The sequence below is a fragment of the Gekko japonicus genome, unplaced genomic scaffold, assembly GCF_001447785.1.
Source record: "Gekko japonicus isolate JY-2015 unplaced genomic scaffold, Gekko_japonicus_V1.1 scaffold326, whole genome shotgun sequence".
Classification (NCBI taxonomy): domain Eukaryota; kingdom Metazoa; phylum Chordata; class Lepidosauria; order Squamata; family Gekkonidae; genus Gekko; species Gekko japonicus.
In genome coordinates, this window is record NW_015165245.1 from 580,535 (window position 1) to 598,250 (window position 17,716).

Here is a 17,716-nt window from a genome sequence, read left to right on the forward strand (position 1 = left end):
AAAGGAAATACTGCTTTATACAGAGAGTGATTAAACTGTGGAATTTGCTGCCAGAGGATGTAGTGATGGCCACAAGAATAAACAGCTTTAAAAGGGGATTCGATAGATTTGTGGAGGCTACTAGCCATGGTGACTGAGAGGAACCTCCACATTCAGAGGCACTAATCCTTTGAATCCTAGAGCCAGGCAGCAATATCAGGGGAAGGCCTTGGCTTCTGTGTCCTGTTGTTGGCTCTCCAGAGGAACTGGTTGGCTACTGTGTGAGACAGGATGCTGGACTAGATGGATCATTGGTCTGATCCAGCAGGGGTCTTCTTACATTCTTAATTGTTGGCCTTTGGTATTAGCTCAGACAGACCTAGTACAGCCTAGGTGGCACCATCAAATCATGGAGTAAAATCTGCCTCATTCTGCTAATGGTGTAGAAGGGACAAGAGTCTGAATACAGAGAACCACAGTTTAAAACATTCCCTGTTAAGAAAGATGTTGCATGTGAGCACTGAGTGAAGACAGGTTTACTAGTTTTAAACCCAACAGCCTATTAACATGATTCTTGATTTTATATGTGTGGAATTAGTTTTGCATTTTTATAGTTTAAACAGGGCCTTTTTTTCCAGATTAACATATTTATGAATGGAGAGCATGTTGAAACATTTGAGGAGGATCTTTCATTCACTTCAGATGCACCAATTTCACCTGAAGTGCTCCAGACTCAAGGTGACTTAAAAGGTAAAATTGTTATTAATACCCCTGATTTTGTTCTACATCTAAAAATGTTCTGCACCAATTGGCATTTTGAAACAGTTTTCAAAGGCAACTCTACCATAAAGCATGTTGCAGTGATCTAATCTAGATGTGATTGGAACATGGATAACTGCAGCTAAATTTCACCTTTTCAGAAGTTTTCCAAAGTTAGTTAAAAGCACTAAATACCACAAATAAGACCTGAATGCCTTTCTGAAAGGATGGAACAAATTTTGAGTCCAGTGGCACCTTTAAGACCAACAAAGTGTAATCCTGGGTATAAGCTTTTTCATGCATAGACACTTTATCAGATGCATGACATGATGGGTCTATTAATGTGCTTAATCTGCAAACCTGATATTTCTGGAGGAGTGCAATCCCACTCAAGACAGGATTAGGGTGATTTCTTCTTGTTATCTCTGTTGTCTTTCAGTAGTACCACAGTCTTATCTGTACTGAGCTTCAATTAATGACCCTTATCAATACCATCACTGACTCCAAACACTAATTCTTGGAAACCAATTCTTCACCTAAATTGATAAAAATTGACGGTAGAATAAAGTCTAAGTGTCCCAGGAACAAGTTTATGGGACCAGTTTGTAGCAGATCTTGATAGCAGATCAGGCTGAACCCTTGGGGAGACAGTTGTTATCTAATTTGAGGGCCTGAGTAGCATAAAAATAGGCTGAGGTGTGGTACAGTTCTGTTGAGGCACAAAGAGTGCTCTGCAATGAACAAACAATGGAACACCCTTCTGCTTCCATGACTGGACTAGGGAAGAAAATAGGAAGGAAGCAGGTCTTGGGTAAGGTGAAAACCCACAACCATTGTAAACAGAAAGAAGGTGGCCGTGCACAGAACCGCCCTGTTCCTGTGGCTCTCTGGCTATGAGAGTCTGCATATAGGACACATAGGTCACTGGCCTTCTCTGTGGGTAAACTGCAGTGCGGGAAGCTACTTTAAAGGTAAACAGTCTTCAGTTAGAGGAAGTCAAAATGTTCAAAGCATTTCCACATTAATTGGGTTAAGACCAATTGGAAATCCTCTGGAGGGAAGGTGGTGTTATTGGACGATAAAGCTTGGGGATGCCCTTGAAGAATTGCCTCATGAGAGGCTGAGAACAAAAGGCCACACCATTTGGAGGAAAGAGACACCATTTTTCTTGTTCGTCTCTTGGCTCATGAGAGGCTGGACACAGGGAGTGAGGAGAAATTGCCTCATGAGAGGCTGCACAAAGAGGGACTGCTGATTTTTTTAAAAAATGTAATATTGATGATTTTGTAGTCTAACTATCCTGATTACTTTCCCCAGCAGTTTCTTTTAACTACTCAATATAATGATTCTGAACCCCCATAGCACGTGCCACATGGTCCAAGCAGTAGTGCTCCATCTCCCCTCTCAACGCAGAACACCCACCTCAGTCACCTGGTCCAGAAGGTTACGCCTTCTCTCCCCCAGTCAAGGAAGTTATTCAAAGTGACTAAAGCATTTTCAGTTGAAAAACAACAGATTGGAAATAAGATTGAAGGCCTCTAGATAATGTTTCTTCCAAGGCAGTCTGTAGTTTCTCAGGCACCACCTGCTCAGTCCTAAAAAGGTGCTCTTTTTATGTTTCACACACACACACACACACACACACACACACACACACACACACATACATATATAAATATTTATTCATTTGCAGTTCTTGAAGTTCTCCTTACAAAGGTTGTCAGCCATTTGTTACAAAAGAATTACCTAACACTGTGTAGCTACATGGTAATGATTAGTACAATTATCCTTATTTGTAGTGAGATAGATAGCTTGCCAGAATTTTTGCCTTATAGAGGCCCTGTTCATATGAGCCCATTTGGGCCGGGAGCGGGACGGAACGGGGGGCGGAGCAAACGGCCACGATCCCACCTCAACATCTGGGGAGCGTGCCGTCTCCGTCCCTGATCCGGCCCAAATGGCGATACCCCGCTGCAAAAACAAACCACCTATCTAGGTGGTTGCAACCGTCTGGAGCGCCCCAAGCCGGCCGTGGGATCGGGCATGCTTGGGCATGCGCAGTTCGGCAGCCTCCCCCTCCCATCGGGCTCGTCCTCCCCGGCGTCTGCTCTTGCCGGGGAGAAAAGGCGCTGCGGCCAGGGGATCCGTGGGATCCCGCCGCAGCGTCTCAACGTTGGAGCGGCTCTATTTAGCCGCGCTTTGCCTCGTGGTTTCCCTGCCGTGTGGCAGGGGCCGAAGTTCAGTATTGAGCTGCTAAAAACAAAATTTGTATGCTCAAAGTGTTATTCTGTGATTTTTTTTTGTCTTTAGCAGTGTCAGAAATTATTGTGGCTGGAGGCTGTTTTGGAGATTCCTAAAATTTCTGTGGTAATTTTTAACATTTACTGGTAAATGTTAGAAATGAAGAGAAATTTGGTTATTAGCCAAAGGCATGTGCTTCACTGTTAAACTGCAGAATGAAAATGTAATTCTACGCATTTTATTATAGTAACCATAATATTACGCAGTGCAGAGTAGTAGTGTTGCATTGCAATTTTAACCCCAGAAGGTTTTATAAGCATTTCATAAGTGGAAGAGAGAAGACTTATATATGGTTTGGCGATGTCATATGTGCACTGCTGATAAGGGTTGGTTTAAAAAAAAAAGATGGGAAACATGAGAAAAAAGATTTAGCATTACATTTGCCTCTGATGCTAGCTGGGTATAATTTGAATTGAGAATGTTTGGTGTCAAAGATTATGGAGTTGCTCAGAATAATATGAAATGTGTGGCTGCTCATCCATTTGGGGAAAAATGCTATGAAAACTGCATCAGTTTACTCAGTTCAAAGCTTAAACCAACAAGCTGCTTCCAAATGATTTAGGTAATTTTATTTTATTTGGATATGAGTTTAGAAAATGGGTTTGCGTGCATTTCTCTGTTGGTATTGGGAATTGTAATTCGTTATTTTGCCTTAAAAACGTATCTTAGAGTTTCATTTTTTTTGTGATAAGTTTGAGTAGACAGTGTTATACTACCTGGGGTTCTATCCTGAATATCTGGTCTATAGTACAGCCTCAACTACATTCAATTTATTGTGTAGCTCAGTTGTGTGGCAGTATTTTAAGATTCTGGACTTCCAGAATTCAGTTCAGATGTGATTCTAGTACAGTTACTTTGCACATACTGTATGAAGGGTTCATTCATGTCTCAAATATGCAGTTTTTCTATAAAACTTATGGAAGTAGGGAATAGAATTCATGAAGCATGCATATATATGGAGTCTGGGAATGTGGATCAGCCTGAACCAGCTGATTTCCAAGGAGGCTGAGCAGCTGGAACTCATTACAGGTGAGAGCACACAGCCAGCTACTGACAGGAGGGCTTTGGATGCTACGGTCACACAAGCATCTGAGGGGCTGTCATCAGGGAACAACACCACAACAGCTCAGGTCACTGATCCAGGTTCAGACCAAGTTCCACAAGCCACCTCACCCCCATCATCCCTGGAGCTGTTGGAGTGCAGGTGAAGGAGAGCATGGCAAGAGCTCCTCAAGTGGAGACAGAGTGTGCACCGCAGACACCTGCTGCTAACATGCCAGGACGATAGCTTGAGCATTAGCCCAATGCAGCACAGCTGTGCACCTGGCATAAATGAGGGAGTGGGTGACAAACTGAGTGTGGAAGCAACAAGTCATTCTACCTCTGACTCTGCAACCACTGCATCAAATTCTGCTTTGCTCGTGTGACTCCGGACCATTTCTTGACCTTGGCTCTTGGCTCTGCGACCCCTTGCTTGTGAGTAACCTCTGGACTGCCTGACCACATCTCTTGAATGACCCCTTGGTGTGACTTTCTCAGCTCCTGACTCTTGACTTGGTTTCTTGCCTTTGGACCCTCGCAACCTGCAAAGCATGCACTCCGGCTCCAGCCCTTGCAACAGGGAAAAGCATATTCAAGAAGAACAAAACCCTAACATTACTAGAAGCAACGACTGTTTCATAGCACTTCCTATTTTGCCTTTTTAAAACAACGTTACTTTGGGAAAGTTGAATACAATAATTTTAAAACAATAGTTCAGTTAAATTTTTGAGCTCCTTGAGAGATGTTTCAGAATTAGGAAGCCTTAGACAGAAAATTTGGAGTTACAAAATTTCTCACTAACTGGTCTCTCTACATGTGCATGGGAAAGAAGGTAAAAGATAATTTACTATGACTCCAGTTTTCTGTTTAAAAACCATATTATACCTTTCATGCACATTGGACAGCCAGTGACGAGGTGGTTAATATGATGGACTAGGAGCTGGGAGACCCAAGTTCCAGTCCCTACTCCACCCTGGAAGCTTGCTGGGTGACCTTGGACCTCTCTCTCAGCCTAACCTACCTCACAGCATTGTTGTGAGGATGAGATGAAGAGAATAATATTTGGGTCCCCACTGTGGAGAAAGGCAGGAAATAAATGAAGTAAATAAATCAATAATAGACATCAGGAAATTATTCTCTTAAGAGCTGCTTCAAATATTTCACAATATTTGTGGTTTATTTATTTACTATATTTATATCCCATCTTTCTCACTGAGACTCAATGTGCATGACACAATGCAAGTCAATACAGTCAACAGGAAGAGACATCCAATAAGCAGTGTACTATCTTCTATTCTAACACTGAAATCAGCCAGATCTTTGGATACTTAAATATGGTGACTGGAGCTGTGAAGGGGCAAGACATATCTTTCTGCAAACCTGAAAAGGGCCCCGGTGTGCAAGAAAATGTGAAATTAAAAAAAATACATGGGGGGGGGGTTTAAAAACCTGCAAATGATAAAAGGAGCACCTGTAGCTTTAAGCAACAGATTCCCTCAGTGGCTGTTGCTTGGCAGCCACACTATTTCAGGCTGGATACTGTCAGTAAAAAGCAGGGGGGAGGTGCAGGGCCCTTTCCAGACCTGTTTTGGCCTTTGAGGGAGGATTCATTGGGGTCAGGCCTGGCTAGGGTTGCCATCTTCAGGGCTGGGAAATAACTAGAGGTTTTGTTTGGAGTCTGAGGAGGGCAGGATTTGAGGAGGGGATAGTAGAGGTCTCAGCCAGATATAATGCCATAGAGTCCACCCTCCAGAGCAGCCATTTTCTCCAGGGAGACAGATCTCTGTCATCTGGAGTTCAGTTGTAATTCTGGGATATCTCCAGGTCCCAGCTGGACGTTGCAACCCTAAGCCTGGCAACAGCCTCTGAGTAACTCGATACCACCTGACTTGCATGACTCAGCCAGACCTGGCAGCTTGCCACTCTTCAATAGCAGCCACAGTATGACAGCCAGTGTGGTTCAATGATTAGAGCATCAGACTAGGGGCTGGGAGACCCAGGTTCACATCTCCATCTTGCTGCAGAAGCTGACTGGGTAATTTTGGGCCAGTCACATACTTTCAGCTTCACCTACTTCACAGGTATGTTGTGCAGATTAAAAGGATGAAAAAATAATGTAAGCTGCTTTGGTTCCCACTGTGGAGACTGACCATAGACTTCCTGCCGGGTGTGTGTGTGTGTGTGTGTGTGAGACGAGATAGAAGGCTGAAGTCAGAAGGGCAGATAAAGGTAGGTTGGCTGTTGGGTGGGAAGGAGATAGTGTTGCCAACTCCAGGTTGGGAAATTCCTGGAGATTCGAGGGGTGGAGCATGGGGAGGGGAGGGTTTGAGATGGGGAGGGACTTCAGACAGGTATAATGCTATACACTCCACCCTTCAAAACAGCCATTTCCTGTAGGGGAATTAGTGTTGCCAACCTCCAGGTGAGAGCTGGAGATCACCTGGAATTACAACTGCTCTCCAGATGACAGAGATCAATTCTCCTGGAGAAAATGCCTGATTTGGAAGGCAGTCTCTATGGTATTATACCCTGCTGCTGGAGCTTCCCTCCCCAAACCTCACCCTCAAATCTCCAAGAATTTCCCAACCTGGAGCTGGCAACTCCAAGGGAAACTGATCTCTGTAGTTGGAAGATTGTTGTGATTTCTGGAGAACCAGCACTGCCACTGCTTCTGTGGAGGGGGGAAGCAGGTAGGTGGCTAAGAGCACTGCTGTCACCTCTGCTGCCATGCTGGGGGAAGGAAGCAGGCAGGAGGTCAGGAGAGTGATGTGGAGTAGAAAGAGAGAGTTGATCAGGTAGGGGGGAGCAGAAAGAAAGAGTGATGCGATGGGAGGCAGAGAAAGAGTGATGAGGTGGGGAGGCAGAAAAAGAGAGTGATGGGGTGAGGGGGCAGAAAGAGAAGAAGCAACAGGTATGGAGGAGAGAGAGAGCAAAGGTGGGGGGAATGGGACAGCTGCTCCAGTTTTTTGCGAATCTCTGCAAATGTGCATGGAATGTCCATGTTCCCTCTTTACATCAGATGTGGCACAGTGAGGACTTGAAATGCAAGTAATTTACATTTCTTCTCTCCACTTCTGTGAGACTTCAGAGTGGCTCTGATAGGAAAGGTTTATTTGCTGAAAGGTTAAATGTTTACATGGAGAAGAACTTTAAGACTAAAACCAGAAATATACTAGAATATAAGCCAAAAGAAGTAATGTTTCTATCATAAGTGAGAAAGCAGTGATTTGTTTCAATCCATTATATGTAGATCTACCAAGTGGTCCCCATGCATATCGCCTGGAAGATCTTGCCTACACCAGGAGTGGAGACAAAGGGAATTCCGCAAATATAGGTATTATTTAATTCTGATTTTTAAAAAATATACCTGAGTATGCATGTGCATGGTTTAATACACTTCCTGAGTCATAATTGTCAATTACACTGGAAATATGCTTATTCTTTGGTTATTATAACTGCCTTCAAAACCATATAAAATGGGGGCTTTTTTTTTTTTTTTCCTAATCTGGGATATCCCATACAATAGGAATTCTTTTGTCATAAAAGGGGAGCCTTAAGGCACCTTAAAGATAAACAAAAATTTATTCTAGCATAAACATTGGTGGAGCATAAACATTGGTGGAATAGAGCTCACTTTGAGAGTGCAAAGTATTCTGTCCCTGAGCTCCTATTAATTTAAAATAAATCTGAATGATTTTTTTTCAAATAAAATAATGGGTTTTCTTGTATGTAACAACAGGTGTCATAGCCCGACATCCTCTCTATTACCCGTACTTGAAGAAAACATTAACTGCTCAGGCTGTAGAAGGCTATTTCCAACATCTTTTAGAAAGAGAGGAGCCTGAAGAGAACTTGGTTATAAGGTATGTGCAATAGTGTTTGAAAAAACTCGCTTTGATCACAGATTCCAACTCTAATCTGATGGGTAAGTACAACCAATAGTTTGTCACTTTAATATGTAACTGCAACATGTGGTTTGCCATGAAATCATGCAGACAAAAGAGAACCATTAACATGTGAACTGAGCTTGTGTGACATTGGCCCCTGCCACGGGGGGGGGGGGGGGGAGAAAGCACGGCCGAAGTGCGGCTTTTTAGAGCTGCACCAAAAGAGACACACGGCAGCAGGATCACATAGATCCCCTGAGCCGCCGCGCAGTTGCTCCCCGGCATGATCAGATGCCGGGGGGAAGCTACTGAAGGGAGAGTGAGGCAGCCGAACTGCGCATGTGTGCGCATGCGCAGTTTGGCTGGGAGCCTGGATTGCTCCTGAAGACGGGCACTCCGGCGATCCGACGGCCACGCTTGCTGTGGCGTTGCAGGTAAGTCCTGCTCTTTACCAGGTTCTTTTTTCGCCCGCATTACCGGCCTGAAGGGACGGATCGGGGACGGGGGCACGCCGATTCCCAGATGTTGCGGTGTGCTCACGCCCGTTTGCTGCGCCCCCAATCCGTCCCTCTTCCGGGCCAAAACCTCCCGTGTGACCAGGGCCATTAAGTATTAAAAAGCCAGGAGATGGTGGGGAAGGAGGATAGCAGCAAATTCAGAGCTTTTTCTTTTCTTTGTGCAAAGTATGGGGAGGGGCCAGAATGTCAGTGGGCTTGCAGAGGTGAGGCATTCCTTCAGGCAGCAGAGCTATGCTGCTTGCTGTTGCATAGATAACACTCCTTCATTTGGGGGGATTAAACTCCCCATTCATTTTTTAAAGTTTTCAGATTTTTAGGCAAGTCTGTGGGAGTCCTCCAGGTTTGTTGGGGGGAAAAATCTTCTGTGCAAATGACCCTAATCCACAGATGTAAGTATCAGTAGACAGGGCCACACCACTATGAGAACAAATTATAGGGAATCTGTTGATATACTAGCCACCCTGCTGCCCACTAGTATCTCTACTTGAGCTCAAAGTTATTGCCTCTGCTTTTAGTTCTGGGTAACTTCAGTGCTCATATAGAGGTGACTTTTTCAGAAGTAATTCAGGATTTTATGGCAACCATGAGCCTGTAAAAGATGGTTTTTATCCCAATAAGTATGGCTGGACACACACTCAACCTAGTACTTGGAGCAGAGGGTTGGTGATCTGGAGGTATGGAGTAAATTTCTGGTTTTGCTTTTTTATGGACAAATGATTCAGTGAGATTTAGACTTGTGGGGAATCCAGTCCTTCACCAGTTACTGGATCCCAGTGACATTCAAATAGCCATTGGGGGATTCCATATAATATGCTGTACATTTCTACTGATACCCTGTTGATCTTTAAAAGTTGGAGGGTCCTCAGGCTGTTGACACAATTGCATGAACACTTCATGTCACAACCAATAGAACTTGTGTGGCTATGTGCTTTTCTGGGGAGCTAAAGGCTACGAAATGACAGGGATGATAACTAGAGTGACAGAGGAGAAAGTCTCTGAGTGAATCTAGCTAAATGTTTGGTACAACTCGTTTTACAGCCTAGTTGGTGGTGGTGATGGCAGCAACAAAAGAGACAGCACTCTGCAGCTGTTGGATTTGCACAGAGCCATCCAGTGGAACTGTTAAGAATGGTCAACATTTCACTGGGCAGTAGCCCAGGAAACATTGTAATAGAATCCTCTATAGACCATTGAAGCATGTTTGTAGAGCACTTTGCAGATGTAGTCGCTTGTATCTGATCAGTCTTGACATAACAATTATACAGTATCTGAAATAAGCAGTCCAGTGGATCGTAGCATTTGTTCAGATCAGTTTCGCTGACTGCAATCTGAGGATGTTGAGAAGGTGCTTGGAGAGGCTGGCCAGCAACCCGCCCACTTCACCCATGCCTCTTATAACTATCAGAGTAGGCTGGGGGGGGGAGGGTATATAAATAGATCCAGAAACTTTTAATTTTTTCTTTGAGGCCATATCATTAAAGAAACCATCTCTGGATCCAAAATGTGCAAATTACTGACTTGTTGCTAACCTTCCCTTTTTGAAGAAGGAACAAGGATGATTGGGACCCATCCAGCTCCAGGCACTCTTGGATGAAACTGATTATCTGGCCTTTCCGACTTTGAGATATTTGCAGCTACAGTTTTTAAATGAATGCCCAAAGATTAAAGCTTGTGAATAAACCCATTTCTTTAATTAACTATATCCTGGGAATTTGGATTGGAGTGTTGTAATGATGTATACCGGAATAATATGAACTGTGTGAAAAACAACGAGAGAGAAGAAAGGACACTTTTGTGTGTGGCCTTTGGGAATTAGAAGGGATTACACTCACATGTTTAAGATCTGGGGGCTTCTTACTGGACTATGACAAACTCTCCTTAAGATCAAGGCAATCAACAGGAAAGCTTGTACCTTGGTGCCACTGGACTCAAACTTCATTTAAGTATGTGTTTAACTCTTTCTCTGAAATCAGCGGGTCAAAGGTTTTTAATTTTGGTCAGATTATTAATTATTTTGCCTTCACTGTAAGAACAATATGCAGCTTTCTGTTTAGCAAAAATTGTGACCAATGATGGGAAGACTGAGAATAAATAGTTGTTTTTTTACTCCTACTGTGTTTATCTTTTACTCCTACCTTGCCATAGTTCAGTGGTATTTGTGGTGTACTGCCTCTTTAAGAGGCTATCCCAGTAGGCCTCAAAGTATAGCAGAAGAGTAGGAGGGACTCAGTGCTTCTCTCTTCAGTCTTCCTGCTAGCAGCCTGCAGGAGTACATGGTCTACTTAGACCCTGCAGAACCAGGCCAGGACAACCTGAGTCTAGGGCTCTAGAAACATCTTAGTTAAGTATTTTTATTTCTTATTCCAATAGCCAAGTTACCTGCCCTTCAGTTATTGTTAATAAAGAGGTCTTCAGCCAAACGGAACTGGGTGTTTGTTGTTTGCTCCAGTACACAAAAGTACTGAGTCAGATTAAGTGCAATCCTAACTGGAGTTGAAGACAGTGGGTTTAGAACAGTTTAACACTGTTTACGATTAAGTTCCAGTCTAGAAGCATCTTTAAGACCAACAAAGTTTTATTCAAGGTATAAGCTTTCATGTGCACGCACACTTCTTCAAATATATTGGCAAAAAGTCTGAAGAAGTGTGCACGCACACAAAAACTTATACCTTGAATAAAACTTTGTTGGGCAAAGGGTGTCACTGGTCTCAAATTTTGTTCTGCTGCTTCAGACCAACACGGCTACCCAACTGAAACTGCTTAGGATTGTACTGTTAGTATCCATCGTTGTGTAGTTAGCTAAAATAAGTTTTCATTAAGATAATAATAAACTCCCAACTGAATTGTTGAACTGGCTTAATTAACATACTTTTGGAAATAAAGTACACAAATGATAGTGAATTTCTCTTATATATAATTGCCGAATGGTGGTGGCTTCTGGCCTATAGGGTGGCGAGATTGCATGCGCTCCCCCAACCATTGGCCCGTCGGCTGCCAGTCAAGACTACTGGCATGCCATTGGTCGGGTGTGCTGCTCTTTCCCACCCACTCCCCCTTCCACTCTGCCCTGTCAGAATTCCTGGCAAATGGCTTTGTCTCTTTGACGAAGACGCTTCTCTTGCTTGCCTCCTGTGTGGGACTTAACTTTTCCTTCAGTGGCTGTTGGTAGGTGTAACGAAATTGCAGTTACCTGTGTTTGTAAGATGGCTGCTGGGCTGCTGTCTGTGGTTGTTTGTTTAAAATGTTCCGCCATAAGGTTTAATTGAGGTGTAGTTCCAGCGAGGTCTCACTCACTGAGTTGAATGGGGCTTCCTCATTTGCTGGACTACAGTTCCCAGCTGCCCCAAGGCAGAAAAGGGCGGGAAAACAGGGACTGTCCCAACGCGCGGGGCTGCATTAATATAGACTGCAGCCCATCCAGGGAGGAGGCCGTCTTCATCCTACAGGAGATTAGGAAAGGCTCCTGCTGCCTGTGCTGACCAGGCTGTCCAGGCCACAAGCCCGAGACGTGAGGGAACCCAGCTCTTGGGCCAGAGAGAGAGGCTAGAGCAGAGAGCCAGAGGCTGGTGTGTAGGAAAAGAGGATGGTGTTTAACCCCAGAATATTTATACCTTGTTGGTTTATAGTGTGTGCTTACTCCTACAGCTGTGCCTTATTTATTTTGTGTGTGTGTGTGTGTGTGCTCCATAACTGTGTAAATACTTAGATAAAATCTTTTATTTGGGCTAATAATCTGTGTTGTGCTCTGACCACATAGTCTCCCCCGCTCTGCACAATAACAAAGGGAGGGGGTAGCCCAAGGAAGCAAGGAAAGGCCAGACCCTTGACTTGCCCAACTTTTCATGGATCCCCCAAAGATTGAAGATTCCATCTCCAAATACGGAGATTTGGCCAGAGGTATCTCACTGTCCCTCTAAAAAGGCAGTGATGATTCAGTGAGTCGTGGCAGCAAATTTAAGGAGTGAGATATGCGCACGGGACAAGGGTGGGAGGCAAACAGCTGAGTGGTAAACTAGAGCCCATTTCGCCACAGTAGGCAACCAAGCTCTGTTCAGACAAAGGAAGGAAACCCTTTGCAGTCGTGGTTTTGGCATTGTAGGACCTGATGTTTCTCCAGCAGCTGTGACTGGCATCCTCAGAGGTATAACACAGAAAAATGGAGTACTCTCTGTGTCAATGTGAGAAGAAAAATGGTAGGAAGGTAATTTATCTCTACTCAGGAAGGTGGGGTAGGGCTGAGTTATTATCTTGTGGGAGTTCCCCAGGCTATGACATGCTAATAGTGAGCTTTTTTGAGGAGGTTCTTTTGCATATGGATTGGCTGTTGAAATTCTAATCGTATCTGTTGTGCTATTTTAAGATGTAGAGTATTTTGTGTTTTTCAGGACAGGAAACCATGCCCTATTTATTTTAAACTCTCTACTCCCATGTTGAAATTGTGTTTATGTTTATGAATTTCAATGGCTTCCCTGTGTAATCTGACATGGTAATTGGATGTGTTGTCCAGCCTTTCAGTGTCTTGAAATAAGATACTGTGTCCTGAGTTAGGCTATGTTCAGCCACTTCTGATTTTTCAGGTTGGCCCAGTAGGCAGTGTCTTTCATGTTCTTTTATTCTTGTCTGAATGCTATGCTGTGTGGCCTCGATGTAAACCTGTCCACAACTGCAGGGTATGTGGTATACTCCTGCAGAGATGAGGGGGTCTCTTCTGTCTTTTGCTGATCGTAGCATCTGTTGTATTTTTCTGGTGGGTCTGAATACTATTTGTAGGTTGTGTTTTTTCATAAGTTTTCCAATCTGATCATTGATTCCATTGATATATGGCAAAAACACTTCCTGTGGGAGACTGTTTTTCCTCAGTTGTTTGTTTTATCTTTGGTTTAATTGCTCTTCTAATTTCATTCTTGGAGTAGCCATTTGCTTGAAGTTTAGTTCCACTGTTTAGACGATTTAGTTCATCATTGAGAAAGTATGGCTCACATATCCGTCTTGTGCGGTTTAGTAATGTTTTAATTATGCCTTATTTTTGTCGAGGGTGGTGATTGGAGTTTTTGTGTAAATAATGATCCGTGTGAGTTGGTTTTCTGTAGACCTTGTGACCTATTTGAAGGTTAGCTTTGCAGATGACCACGATATCTAGAAATGGGAGTTTAACCTCAATTTCTTTTTCCATGGTGAATTGTATGTTCAGGTGGATGTTGTTGAGGTGGTCTAAAAACACCATCAATTCTACTTCTGCATGGCTCCAAATGATAAAGGTATCATCTACATACTGGAACCAGACTGTAGGTTTGTGGGGTGCAGATTCTAAAGCTATTTTTTTTCAAAATATTCCATATAGAAGTTTGCGATAACCGGACTGAGAGGGCTTACCATGGCAACCCCATCCATCTGCTCATAGAATTTGTTATCTCATTGGAAGTAACTGGTTGTCAAACAATGGTGGAATAAGGCGGTTATGTCTTCTAGAAAAATCTGATTAACAAGTGTGAGTGTGTCTTTTACCGGAACCTTTGTAAAAAGAGATACCACATCAAAACTGATGAGTATGTCCTGTGGGTTGAGTTTCAGAGGACTGATTTTGTTGATGAAATGTATTGAATCTTTGATGTATGTTGTGGTTTTTCCAATGTGGTTCTGTAGAAGATTGGCCAGGTATTTAGCTAATTCATATGTAGGGGAACCAATGACACTCATGATGGGTCAGAGTGGGACTGAGTCCTGATTAATTTTAGGGAGTCCATATAGTCGTGGTGGCTGTGCTTCTGTCTTGTATAGTTTTTTGTGTGTGCCTGGGGAACTCCTACAAGATAATAACTCAGCCCTATCCCACCTTCCTGAGTAGAGATAAATTACATGCCTACCATTTTTCTTCTCACCTTGACACAGAGAGTGCCCCATTTTTTGTGTGTTTTTGAGGATGCCAGGCACAGCTGCTGCCGAAAAGTCAGGTCCTACAATGCCAAGATCACGGCCATACAGCCCGGAAAATCTACAACAACTAATGAACTCTGGCTGTGAAAGCCTTCAACAACATAATGTTAAGTTAGTTTTCATTGGAAATTACTTTGGCTTCTGCAGTCTCTGTACTCTGCTGATTTTACGGATGTGTGGTTATTATTACATAATTAAAGGACACAAACTTTCATTATAAAAATATACTCATTAAGGGAATCTCAGTTAAATGTATACTGTTTCCTTTACTATTGATATGATTTGTTCTTTAAAATCTTGTTTTATTTTCCTGGATCAATCCAAGTATAATTTAACATTCACAATTCAATTTTACATTGATTTCAAAATTGTACTACAGGTAAAATGGAATTTTACATCAGTGAAAGAAACATCTAAATTTTATCTTTACAGGTATGAGTTGCCTGGAATATATGGATTAAACTTTGTTCTGAAAAATTCACTTGGTGGTGGGGGCATAGCATCTCTGAGAAGTGACCCACAGGTAGGTTGTTCGTTTGCTTTTTTCCTATTGCATCGTTCTTTTTAACCAGCCATAGTTGATTTCACCACTTATATCAGCTAAAATATTAATTCCATAGTGGTAAAGACCTTCTAAGCTGAGTTAGTGTGAGCTAGCTCACAGTTTTTTAGCCTTCACTCACACGTTTTTGTCTTAGCTCAGGAAGGATGGCTCCAGAGCAAACTAATTTATGCAGCAGCCAAATTGCTGGCTTACAACTTTAATACCAGGACCGCACAAAGTAGAATGTTTGCTTACAAGACTCCACAGCTTAGAGGGAGCATTGGTAAAGAGTCTTGTGGCACCAGTGCCACAGCATTAATTTCATCTCCAGATATTACACTGCACTTCATGCCTCCAGGTAGCTCATACAGCAGCATGTTCTTTTCAGAATTCCAGTGTTATCAACACGAACCATGCCCACTACTGCATAGGTTTATTAATTAAGATGTTTTTGTAAGCACAGTGGCCCACTGGTATAGCAACAACAAATAATCAAGTAAAGCTCATATAAACATACTATATTTCCTAGCTTACTATGGTTCATATGGTATCCCTGAGAGTCTATGTAGCAGCCAGCTGTTCAACAGACAGAAAAATTAGGTTGGATCTTCAGAGTGATGACAAAGAGAAAGCAGATACCCATAGCAATATCTAGCTTTATGGAAAGTGTAGAAACAAGTGACCACAGATAGTACTTGCATTCTTTTGGTTTGAATTTCTAGTTTTCATTGATAAAATAAAACAAGAGAAAGAGGGGGGGGGGACAGAAAAAACATACATAAAATAGAGCATAAAATAGAAAAAGACTTCCAATTTTCTCTACAACAAATATAAGTTTGATTACTTGCTATATATGAAAAATAAAGAACTCTCTCTTTTTTGTATCCTAATACCTTAATCATCAAAACCACAAATCATCAAGTCATTATTATTTTTTCCTGCAAAAAATCTATAAGGGATTTCCAGTCCATAATAAACAAATTAATTGTATTTTCCCTAACCAATGCAGTAAGTTAAGCCATTGCTGCAAGGTCCAACATCTTCTCCAACCATTCTTCTACTGTAGGTATTCTCAGACACTTCCATTTCTGTGCATATAATATTCTTGTTGCCATGGTCATTTATACAAATAAAGTTCCATGGCTTCTTTCCAGCTGATTGTCCATTAGTCCTAATAAAAAGGATTCTGCTTTCAACTATGTATTAATCTTTAAGATCTTTTGCATTAATATTTGTACTTGTGACCAGAATTCTTTGGCTTTCTTACAAGTCCATCACATATGTTAAAATATGGATATCATATGTAGTACCTGCATTCTTTAGAAGTTAGTTTTCTCTCAGAGTTTTTCTCCTACCTTGTCATGCTCTGTGCTTCAATTGGCCAAATGTCCAAATTTAAAAGAAAACGTTTCTCTTGTTTTAAATGAGAAAGTCAAAAGGTCATTTGACCATCTTCTTGAAATAGGTTCTTTTGCATGTAATCTGGTCCTATCTTTTCAAAACAAGCTAACTTTCATATAAATGTGGAGAGAGAACTTTAAAAAAGATCCTCATTACATCTGTACCTTCTTCTTCCTGGTAGTCTGTGCACATTTCATCTTGCAAGCAGTTTCTATTACATGTTCTATTGTAATAATTAATTTGCATAAACTCTGCCCAGCTCACTAAATAATTTATGTGGAAGTAAATCCCTACTGACATGTTGGGGAGTTTGACCACGTACCCAGTTACCCTCTTGCTCCCCAGATAGTTCTCCAAATTCTAGACAGTTCATAAAGACGCAATCCCAGAATGAATTTATGAACTCTGTCCAGAAGTTAACAAACATTTTCTCAGCCTGTTGGCTTCCATTGCAGCTGTAAGCTTTCCATCTCAGAATGTGGCATTAAATAACTAAATAAAAAAGCGCACTGAGAGGGAAGACTAGCCTCTGATTCAGAAATGACTTAGCGTAATGTAGGATGTAACTGTTCAGAGGAGGGAGTGGGGATTGGAGACAAGAACCTGTGCATGTGGATCTATCTGTGTACTGGTTGGTAATGATGCAGATTTATTCTGGGAGAAGTATGTGGGGGAGAGGAGGAAACTGTCTGAAAATGAGAAGACATTTATTTTAATATGTATTTTATTTTATTTTTTAACAGGGCAAAGCATTTGGACAGATGCTGTTGGATTTCCAGATAAAAAATGTTCCAAATTTAAAATCTTTGATAGAATAACATTACTTACCTCATTCAGTTTTGAAGCCACATTAAGCAAATATTAGTTTTAAATAATGTACTGAGTCAGAAAATGAAGACACCACTAAAATTTCAGTTATCCTGCAAAGGCTTAACTAGCTTGTAATGCAAAGATAATACAGTGTTCTGAGTAATGCCAGATTTGTTTTGGGTTTTTTGGTAGATGACTGGTATTTCCTGTCTAGTGCATTGGATTATGAGTCTATTTATTTCCTGTGAAAAAGTAATTAAGCAATAAATAACAGATTATCATCATTCTAAACAAGAATCACTGTTCCTAAATAAAAGCTGCCTTTCATTCTACAGTGCTTTCTGGTATGGTAATAACTCTAATGTGGCAATGTATAAATTGACAATATAGAATGTTTCTCTATTTGAGCATTTCTTTTGCAGACAGATTCAACCTTATGGGATCTAGGAGCTGTTATGACCTCTGTATTTTGTAGCTCTGTGATGCTAGTAGCTCAAAGGTTACTGTCTTCTTTGTACTTCATTTGCCCCCCATTCTTCTGA

General features: G+C 41.9%; 1 protein-coding gene across 1 annotated transcript in view; it reads left to right on the plus strand.

Moving 5' to 3' along the window:
* LOC107109440 overlaps positions 1–17,282 on the plus strand; it is a 68,962-nt gene extending 51,680 nt beyond the window's left edge. Inside the window, exons 16-20 of the mRNA XM_015410061.1 lie at positions 618–729; positions 7,331–7,414; positions 7,820–7,943; positions 14,852–14,942; positions 17,108–17,282. Coding sequence (XP_015265547.1) covers positions 618–729; positions 7,331–7,414; positions 7,820–7,943; positions 14,852–14,942; positions 17,108–17,182 — 486 coding nt within the window. The 3' untranslated portion in view covers positions 17,183–17,282. The remainder of the gene's footprint in view (positions 1–617; positions 730–7,330; positions 7,415–7,819; positions 7,944–14,851; positions 14,943–17,107) is intronic.
* The last annotated feature ends 434 nt before the right edge of the window (positions 17,283–17,716 follow it).